This window comes from Carassius carassius, chromosome 41 (assembly GCF_963082965.1).
Source record: "Carassius carassius chromosome 41, fCarCar2.1, whole genome shotgun sequence".
NCBI lineage: Eukaryota > Metazoa > Chordata > Actinopteri > Cypriniformes > Cyprinidae > Carassius > Carassius carassius.
In genome coordinates this window covers 26017894-26029188 of record NC_081795.1, presented here as the reverse complement: position 1 = coordinate 26029188, position 11295 = coordinate 26017894, and the positions used below count along the sequence as shown (strand labels likewise).

General features: G+C 35.6%; 1 protein-coding gene across 1 annotated transcript; it reads right to left on the bottom strand.

The window, feature by feature from the left end:
* Positions 1–2423: 2423 nt before the first annotated feature.
* Positions 2424–9678, bottom strand: LOC132123100 (pannexin-1-like). Its single transcript, XM_059533640.1, has 6 exons — positions 9239–9678; positions 6407–6531; positions 4797–5005; positions 4001–4502; positions 3365–3521; positions 2424–3158 (listed from the first exon to the last, which is right to left on the bottom strand). Exons 1-6 carry the CDS (start codon positions 9420–9422, stop codon positions 3082–3084), a joined length of 1254 nt encoding a protein of 417 aa, XP_059389623.1. The 5' UTR covers positions 9423–9678; the 3' UTR covers positions 2424–3081.
* Positions 9679–11295: the final 1617 nt, after the last annotated feature.

The following is an 11295-nucleotide window of genomic DNA, read 5'->3' as shown; positions in this document are numbered from 1 at the left end:
TTTACTATATTCGTATGTTAGCCTAAAGATCAGCTTAATTTAACAAAACAATCATTTCAGGGACATGGCGAGATACAGGCTAATGTTTTATTTTTCTTCTTTTGTGCATTATGAAGGCTTTATACAACTGTACAGTGTTTTTAGCTTTTTAAACAGCATTCTCCACACCAACTACGCACATATTTCCTATCATGTAAGTCTATGAAAGACGATTGAACCAATCAGAGTAGCCCACCTCGATCTGCAGGCTGCAGCCGGGAGCTTCTCAAATCAGCTGCTGAGTTCATTGGTGGACCAAAGATATGGCAGGACTTTTACTCTTTGGCCTCTGGATTACCCACCTCTGTGCAAACAACATATAGTCACAATGAGCTGGTTCAATTATATCTCAAAAATTGTTCTTTCTTTTACACGTTTAGGTTTGGAATAATCCCAGTGAAACTACAGCATACACAAAAAAGCATTGTTCTAATATTTACAGGGAGTGATTTCAAAATTTGTGTAGCACATACAGAAATATGAACTCCAGTGCTTGCTTTTTAGACACACACAGATATCAAGAACCAGCATATGAATCTCTACAATGGAGACAATCAACAAAATGCTTAATGTTGCAATCATAGACTGTATAAAAACAATACATGAAAGACTCCCATAATGCACTGCAGTATGAATAATTATTTTCCCCACTGTTGAGGATCATATGATAAATGGTCATGGCTAAATGCCTAATCCCAATTTTTTTATTTTTTTATTCCTTAATGTTTAAGCATTATGGTGGCATTTACGTAATAAGATTTCTCTTTTTTTTTGTGAAAGTGACATACAGTTAAGTATGATGACCCAAACCCAAAGAATTTGTACTCTGCATTTAACCCATCCAAAGTGCACACACAGAGATTTAAATCATGATTTAGCACAATCATCAAAAGTATAAATTTCTTGCTAGACTAAGATTTATATCAGCATTGCACAAATGTTTGCTGTAAAATACTAAAGCAATTGCTTATAAGCAAATTTATAGAAACCGCTTAAAGGCTCAAGAGCTACACTGAAGCAAATACTCACCACAATTATGGTGGCAGTTTTTTTTTTTTTCGTCCAGTTGATTTCATCCAAGGCTGTTCTTAAAGTCAGTTGTAGTTCTTGTGTTCTACATGCTCAATCTTCATTTAAATAGTCACTTCATTATCTCATTAACTTTGAACTCTTTGAGGACTCAAGACTCGTTTGTGACTTGGAAGGAATGACTTGTTTCCTCCTCTGATGAAATCAGCTGCTGAGTTCATGGGTGGAGCAAAAATATGGCAGGACTTTTACTCTTTTGCCCCTGGATTACCCACCTCTGCCCATATATTTTGATACTCCCCATTCAAATATTATTTTTTGGCTATCAATGGGGTAGCAACATCCTGACAGCACTATTAGCATGAAGTTTAGCCGTAGTGAATATTACATAACTTACATTTAAGACAAAATTTTACACATTTTATGCCTAAATTGTTGTCCTTTTTACATTATTGCATACAAAAAAAATTAAAATTTAAATATTGTTACTTTAGAAATTTTCTGTGTGTTAAAGTACTTTTAATTTACAACCCATTTTGGGTTCATTTTCGAATTTTAACGCAGCAGTATAGTAATTTTTAAACAATAATTGAGTATAAATAAATACTGGGGTTTGTCCATTTTTTACCTGCTGCTGGGTTGCCAAAATCACCCAAATTGGGGAACTAAGCATTTTTAGTGTTTCTATTTAGACATTTCCAAAAATGAAGAAATATTTCTGAAAGTTACTTGTAAACCAAGGGTTTCTGTATGTATATTTATTGCAATACACTGAACTACATGGAACAAGTAAAAACAAGTTTAAATTACAATCAGCAAATGAGAAAAAAAAAGAAAAAAAAATTCAAAATTTCAAAAGGTCAAAAAAAAAAATTATTCCGATAAGTACAGTGAGAATTTCTAGATGAACTTCCCCATATTTCCAATTTTTTTCCATCTCAATTATGTATCCTGTCTTGATAGAATAAGTACTCTATAAATACAAAATACCTACAGTAGCCAATATGTATGGCTACACTGTTTTCACAGAAAGATAAGCAGTGGGTTTGCAAAGGGTTCCAATATGCAGAAAATTCTGGAAAAACAACTGAATGTGCATCTAGCTAACGACACACATTACAAATAAAGCATATATGCAAACTTTTGAACAGCTTCCATTCCATACATTCATCTATTATTTTCTGTTGTGGCCTAGATGTAAACATCTGTTATATGAAATAGTTTATCCAAGGCAGTATTAAAAACAAGCAGCAATTTGAATGCTCCCTCTTATTTTGTTCAGATTATTTACATTTTGCATCTTCTGTAAGATGAACTAATGACAGCAACTGTATAGCTAAGAATTTCACAACTAGTGCAAAAATCAATCTTTATTTCCAGAGAAAAGAGACAGACGCAAAACATAATTCACACAAGTATATATAAAGAAAAACGAAACAAACAAAAAAACATGGATGCAGAAAGGTAAACAAACTGACAATATCAACCTTGGCAGAAACAGTAGATGATCCATTGTGCCATTTCTTTTCACTTCTTCCCACAATTCATATTTCAAAAAGATTAATATTTTCTTTCAGTTTATTACAATTTTCCCATTATTTCAGACTGAGAGAATCAGCAAATGCTCACAGGCAGATTTTGTCTATGTGGGTGACAATGTGAGCATGCAACTAAATATGTCAGTTTTCTCAAGTCAAGTATACGTAGTGTTGCCACATTAGTGATAGCAACAGTATAGAAGTGTTTGAGCCAGACACATTTTCTGCTGTTAAAATTTTACTATGAATGGGACTATTAAACTAAATGTGAAAAATTAAAGTAATATAAAACCGTCAATACCCCAACCCTGCTACAAGAAGCACTAAAACAGAATGCAACTGCATTCTTAGTGGATCCCAGTAATGCATTTATGCAAGAATGAGACTTCAATTGTTCTCCTCCTTTCCCCAAAATGTATTCGTCTGTCTGTTCCAGATGTTGATGCAGGCGGTCACCATACACTGCAATAACAGTTCAGATCACCCTCTGGCGCACAACCTTCTCATCTTCATGATTTTTCAATCCGCTGTCCTGCAGCAATGGAGACATCTCTAGGGAAACACACATTTATATTTGTTTAAATAAAGAGGGTCAGAGATCGATGAGATCTTATGTGTCAATGTAACACACTTCCTTATTTTACATATCAACATCTTAGGACAAAAATGGTCACTAGCATGTTCTGCCCTTTTTCAGAGACAATTCTAGTCTTAATCTGTGAATTTATATGTAAATCAAAGATCAGCAAATAAAACACCTTTCATTTCAGTGGCACCATTGTTGGTGCTGAAGATATTCTGGTCCTTTCCTGGCAATCTGCCGTCCACCACATCTGTTTTAACTTGTCCAAGTGTCTGCAACAGCATTATGGTGTCAAAAGAATCGTCTCCCTCCTCTTTTAACAACTCCAAAACCTGCATACATGAAGCACAAATATTACATAATATATTGAAGAAATAGGATATTGTAATCAATATGAATGTAAACAAATGCATTAATACAATTCATTAATGCTTGATCTTAACAATGTTCACATCACATGAAGATTTCTTATAAATTCAAGAACACAAATTTACTATAATTCATCTGTAAAGGAAGGAATATTGCTCTCTAAAACTAATTGGATGTAGGTATTTAAAAAGAGGTATTACAAAAAGATTGTAGGATAAAAGCTACATTCAATAAACAACTGCACCTCTCAACAGCTTTTGATGTATGCTGCTGAATCAAATCTCCCAATTAAAAGGCAATTTAAATAAACATGTTACATTTCAAATCAAAATGACATGACAAAACTGAAACATAGACTTCATGGGCATCATACAGTAAGCAGGTAATGTCTGGAGGGTTCTATGCAACAACAAAGATAAACCTGAAAACCTGATTAACACACCTTTAGGTACTTATAACTCTTCAGCTCACTGAGGTTCTCCTCCAGAAACAGCAGATAGAGTGCTTGATCATCCCAGGTCACCTGCCCAAACTGCATTACCCCTATAGTGGGTAGCATCTCATAAGGTTTCAAGAAGCCCATGTTTCTTCTGAACGGAACCAACATGGCGTACAAGCACAATGGCACCAGCAGCAAATACACACAAAGATTGATGTAGCTCAGGAGCTGAAAGATGCCCACGGCGACTAGCTTGCACTGCATGGCCGGAGGAACTGAGAAGTCGTTGAGAACCGCTCCAGTGCGGATGTCACATTGAAACTCATCTGTGAAGGAGAGACGGATGTAATAGCAAAGGTAGATGCAGGCTAACACGAGGGCCAACAAAGTGATGGCGCGGCAGAGGAGGTATCGGATCACTAATCCTCGAGAGAAGCGTTTGGTCCTCAGGTACTGCTCCACCAGAGGATATTTAAAGCAGCTCTCGGTAAGATCTCTCACAGAGCTAAAGAAAAAACATGCAAGAATAACAGGATTACATGTTATAGGTATGTATTAGGAAATGGTATGGCGAAAAAAAATATATAGTTTGTGAAAATGGCAATTTTTCAGAAACATACTAAATGGAAGGTAAGCTTGAGTGTGTGTGTGTGTGTGTGTGTGTGTGTGTGTGTGTGTATTTCAACTCCCACAGAGTGAATTCATGTGACAGTTCTGTGTGCTCTGTAAACCCAGTCACTCTTCAGGTGTCAAGAAGAACTGACATTTTCTTTGCTCTTTGTGCGTGTGTTCAGTTTACCTCTGTGAGCCCATGCGGGCTGACTCCGAGTCCAGTTTTCCTGCCTTGTAAAGGCATTTAGACAGTTTGATGGCTCGGTTATAGGACCGGTCCAGTTCTTCCATTATAAAGGTCAGATCAGAAGAAAGCACAGGAGCTCCGGTGAACCGCCAAAACAACGCTGGCAAGTAAACGGATACTGCCACCAGCAAAAGGATATAAGGGAAAAACTGCAGAGAGAGGGGAGAGTAGTTCATTTAAGGGGGTCATGTGCCCTACGACACATTCATAATTTTCTTCAATTTATTTATTTGGAAAAACATTCTAAATCCCATATTGTGTGTCTCTGGACAACAAACAGAAGTGTTTCATCCCTGAATGAATCTGTGTTTTAAATGAATCAGTTGAGCAAATGATCCAATCATACAGTATAACTTTTTTTAAATAGAGTACTCAATTAAAGTGATACATTTTAAGTAAGCTCTAGACTACAATACTCAGAGGCAGGGCTCTGAACCGGTCCAAGGAACGAAAATGAAAACCGTAAACGAACGAAATTTTGACAGGAACAGAACTTAAATCTAATTTTATAGTTCCAAACAGAATAAAAAATTGGAAATGGCCATTAACCGGTCAATAACATTATTTTATCGTTCCATTTAACATTTGAAATTTGCTGTCAGCCAATCACGACTTCCAGCAGTATGGCATATGCAAATGTGACACTGAAGCCAACGAGTGAAATGTCCGCTCAGCTGTGAACTCATCATGGGCAAGTCTTAATGGTAATGCACCGTCTTCAGGGTCGGATTAAGACCAAATTAGGCCTGATGTTGCAGCGCAAAAAGGGCCTATTTTTTTCCGCCATTGGTGCATGTGTATTCGACACTCAAGCGCCAGCAAGCTTAGCCTTTCCTATTTTCTTTATATTAAATACCATTTTAGCATCCAGATATTCTGGAACATGGAAACATTTGGATTCGTGCCGAATGAGAGAGGTAGGCATCAGCTTCAGCTTAAATTAATTTGTTTTTGGATTGACGTTTTTATAGCCTTAACTTTAAAGGATTTGTTTTGGAGAGAAACTAATAACTGTTTTTTTTTATGTTTGTAAACATTTTGCTTTAGACTACAGGCATTTTAGCCTTCGTTATTTCTGAAGTAATAGAGCTAATAAAATGCGATGTGAGCCGCAACTTAAGCTTTTTTTTTTTTTTTTAAACAATGCAGCAAACATTTTTACATATCTTTAAAATACTTTGTCTTTAAAGTGTTGATAGATTTTTTTTTTTAAGCAGCTTACATTTGGCCAAAATCTAGAGAAGATGATGCTGTATTGGCTATCACTAAGCGTTAGATCTCTATTTTTTTCTTTTCTTTTTGAGTAAAGAAAACGCTATACTTTATTATTATATTATTATTAGGCAAATTATAGGCAAAGAATAACATTATTAACCGGTATTTCTTCCACCCGAACCGGTTTCAGAACGGTCATTTTATCAGAGGAACACAGGAACAGAAATGTTAAAATATCAATTCTGCTCGGAGTGAACCAATTGAATTTTTTTTCCGTTTTCAAGCCCTGCTTAGAAGAACCCAGTAAAAAGTCTGAACATGTTTTATGTGTGTACCTTGTGCAGCCATAGCGGCAGGCCTCCTGTGTCCTGTGTTTGCACTGCAGCCCAACAGTACGAATCCACATAAGCAGCCTGACGCCACGAGAACTTCGTGGGGGAGAAACAACTAATCTGTGTACCTAGAGAAAAGAGAATCTGATTTTTTAGATAGAAAATAAATCAGTGAAGACATTTTCATCGTTTCTTTAAAGCTTGAAGTTGGTCGCTATTCACTGTCATCATATGGATTAGCACAAGTCAAGTCTGCTTTATTGTCAATTCTTCCACATGTACAGCACATACTGTATATGCTCCCACTAAGTCAAATTATGAGAAAGATCACAGCTATGCTGATGATACCCAGATTTACCTAGCCTTATCTCCAAATGACTACAGCCCAATTGACTCCCTCTGCCAATGCATTGATGAAATTAATAGTTGGATGTGCCAGAACTTTCTTCAGCTAAACAAGGAAAAAACTGAAGTCATTGCATTTGGAAACAAAGATGAAGTGTTCAAGGTGAATGCATACCTTAACTCTAGGGGTCAAACAACTAAAAATCAAGTCAGGAATCTCGGTGTGATTCTGGAGACAGACCTTAGTTTCAGTAGTCATGTCAAAGCAGTAACTAAATCAGCATACTATCATTTAAAAAACATTGCCAGAATTAGATCTTTTGTTTCCAGCCAAGACTTGGAGAAACTTGTTCATGCCTTCATCACCAGCAGGGTGGACTATTGTAATGGGCTCCTCACCGGCCTTCCCAAAAAGACCATTAGACAGCTGCAGCTCATCCAGAACGCTGCTGCCAGGATTCTGACTAGAACCAGAAAATCTGAGCATATCACACCAGTCCTCAGGTCCTTACACTGGCTCCCAGTTACATTTAGGATTGATTTTAAAATACTTTTACTCGTATACAAGTCACTAAATGACCTAGGACCGAAATATATTGCAGATATGCTCACTGAATATAAACCTAACAGAGCACTCAGATCATTAGGATCGAGTCAGTTAGAAATACCAAGGGTTCACACAAAACAAGGGGAGTCCTCCTTTAGTTACTATGCCGCCCGCAGCTGGAATCAGCTTCCAGAAGAGATCAGATGTGCTAAAACACTAGTCACATTTAAATCTAGACTTAAAACTCATCTGTTTAGCTGTGCATTTATTTAATGAGCACTGTGCAATGTCCGAACTGATTGCACTTTTTAAAATCAATTTTTAAATCATTTTTTTTTATAGAAAAAAAAAAAATATATATATATATATATATGATTAATTTATTTTATGTAAAGCACTTTGAATTACCACTGTGTACAAAATGTGCTGTATAAATAAACTTGCCTTACCCTCATGAACTTTATGAAGCGTCAAACTGGTAGTTACACAGACTGTCAAAGGAGGGACAGAAATCTCTCAGATTTAAATAAAGATATCTTAATTTGTGTCCTGAAGATGAACTGAAGTCTTACATGTTTGAAACAACATATAAGAGAGAGTAATTGATCACAGAATTTTCATTTTCGGTCGAGTTATCCCTCCGGTCGACTCAATGCAAATCGACCAGTTTACATAATGCCATTGTTGATGTGTCATTCCAGCCCCAGCAGGTGTGTCTGTGTGAAAGAGCACTGCAGTTTCGGCTCTACACAAACTCCAGCATTTGTGCTCTTGGTGTTTTAAGAATCCGTCACCTCCCTATGAACATTTATATGCACAGTTCACGTTGCATTTTAATTTTTTGTCTTAGGGTACTGTGCATTCTTTACAAATTAAACCTTGCATTCTGTACAAATTAAAACATGGATGAAAAAATATTTTGGTTCTTATGATATTACATAATTTACACTGAAAATAAAGCTTCACTAAACATTATATGTGCCATGTCTCTCATCCAATAATCACAATGAGCTATGTTACTTTTGATAAGAAACATTCTCAATCTTCAAATTGCATAAGTGCAAATAATTGTTTTAATGCAAATTATGCCTCCCACTTTTAATACCATGTAAACTGCATTTTTTTTTACAACTTACATTCTTAGTAGCCTATATATCACCACATATGGGCTTGTCAACAAGGATTATATTATTTGTTTGCTGCTAAATAAAAATGAATACAACACAGCTGTATAAATTTATTATTATTATTTTTTTTTTTTATGTTTAGCTATTTTGTTCTCACATTTGTGTTAAAGTGCTACATAGGTATACTTCCCTTGGGAAAAAAATAACTTTTGAATGCAGAACTTCATGTTTTGTGAGATAAAATACAATAAACTTTACTTATAATAACACTAAAAAATGATATACGACCTAATGTAATGCACTTCAGGTAATAAGATACAGCATAATCTGCTGTAACACTTACTGAAGCCTCATCAAAAGAGTATGCATGCCCCAAATACCTCTGAAGATGAGATATATATTTACCTGCAGCAACATGAACACACCTGTCCTACTGAGTGCAGGTTATGTTCAGAGAATAAACTGCTATTGCAATTTACCCTGAAAGTAACTTAAGGTTTGTTTTTTCCGAAATTAAAGTTTACTCTGCTCTACTCTGGGTGTCTACAGTTGCAGTACAATATCTATAATTACAGTGGAAACTGATCCGACACTGAATAAAACAAAAGCTCAGTTTAAAACATCAAAAGAAAATCCAGCACGTAAGAAATGCATTTCTAGCCATGCATGCCTTTACTGCTCTCAACAATGAATAAATCCGCATCATCAGTTAAATATGAGTTCTTGTGTGAAGTGAAACTCTGAGAAACTGAACAGAGAAGCAGCATATGATCTTTACGCATACTATCTCATGACGAGCGTGAGAAAATGTCCTACCGACAGACACCTCCTGAGCGAAGGCGAGAGAGATGAGCAGCAGAGGCAGCCCCACAGCCACGCAGGTGACCATCTTATCCAGGGCCAGATCCAGACGGATGCCTTTGTACCTGTTCTCTGACGAGGGCTCCTTCAGCACGAAGTCCGTGAACAAGTACTCTGTGGCGGCGTGCGCTATCGCCATGACCTTCTCTTATACTATCTACAAATTCTCTAAACACAAACATCCATCCAACTTTGGACTGACTGGAAAAGAAAGCAGATGCTTGCTCAAAATGTGCTCATTCTCGCAATAGTTACACGATTTACGTGTTAACAGATGCAGCAATTGGTTTTAGATGTAAACACGCAAACAATGACACCATTTCCGCGATTTGTTTCGTTGTACTTGTTGCGCTTAGTTTTCATTTTCTTTTTCTTCTATGATCTATACTGTCTGGCTGCAAAATCAATAAATAATTGCAGAGCGCCGCCTGCTTTACCGGAGGAGGAGAAAGGCGAGTTCTTCTCAATAGTATGTTCCTGCCATAGACAGTAAAAGGTTCCTGCACAGCCGGAGGCTGCAGATTCAGGACCGCAGTTCTAGGACCCTAGTTTTCCGTGACAGCGCCACCTATCGTACTGGATGATATAGCGATGACTGCAGTTTCAGGACCGCAGTTCTAGTACCCTGTTGGTTTAGTTTGCAGTCACGTTACTTTGTGTATAGCATCAATCTATTAAGCTCAGTAGTATTTGTTTTTAAATGTGATTTTTGATTCAAAATGCAGCAGAGGTTAACTACTAAGTGTGCTTTGAGTCACAATTTTACATTAAAACATGAATTTACAAAAAATATAAATGAAATATCAATTTTGTAAAATTTATGTATATCAATTTTGTAAAATTTATGTATATCAATTTTAAAACAATTGTAAAAAATGAAGAACCTTAAAAGTCTTAGTCTCTTGAATTATACAGTATATTGATTAACCTCCTTAAGGTGAATTAGCTCATTATCAGGTAAGTTACAGTTGCAATCAGCGTATGGAGTCACTAAAATTACAGCCGATATTTTAAAAGTTGTTGAGAGGCAAGACAAGACACAAGAATAATTCAAGAATGTTTATTTATATATAAATATATATATATATGTATATATATATATATATATATATATATATATATATATATATATATATATATATATATATATATATACTGCCCCTTAGTTTTTACTGCTCTGTTACAGGACAGCAGATCTGAGTTTGCAGCACAATGTGGAAAACAAGAGAGAGAGAGAGAGAGAGAGAGAGAGAGATGCATTTATGACTATTATACAATTGGTTTAAATTGTTTGGAAAGCAATAACATGCTTTATTGCCAGAAAGCTTTGATAATTGTTATCATTATCAGGTAAGTTAAAGTTGGAATCAGCGTATGGAGTCACTAAAATTACAGCCGATATTTTAAAAGTTGTTGAGAGGCAAGACAAGACACAAGAATGTTTATTTATATATAAATATAAATATATATATATATATATATATATATATATATATATATATATATATATATATATATATATATATATATATATGTCATTTTTGCAACAACAGCACCAAAGTGCACCCCTTTTCCATCAGTTGCTGCATGGATAGAATGGCTGTAGGCTTCAACTCTAGAGAAAGAGAGAGCGAGAGACAGAGAGAGAGATAAATAAGAAACATTTGTTTAACATATTCAACTGGTATATATATATATATATATATATATATATATATATATATATATATATACATATGAAAAGTGAAATTCCTTGCAGCATGTGATGCATTTCTTCAATTTGGGAAGGGATCTCCCTTTTTGGATTGTTATATGTATCTTGAAAAATAGAGAGCCTACTTGTTAGAATATTTTGAGATGATGAAAATATCCCTAGTGCCTTTTTTAATCAACTGTCCTACAATGAGCCTATCCAAATCCATAAAATCACATCCTATTGGCCATGCAGAACATGACAGAAACTAACACATAATATCAATGGACTGTATGTGGAGTAGACCTGCAGATTAGGC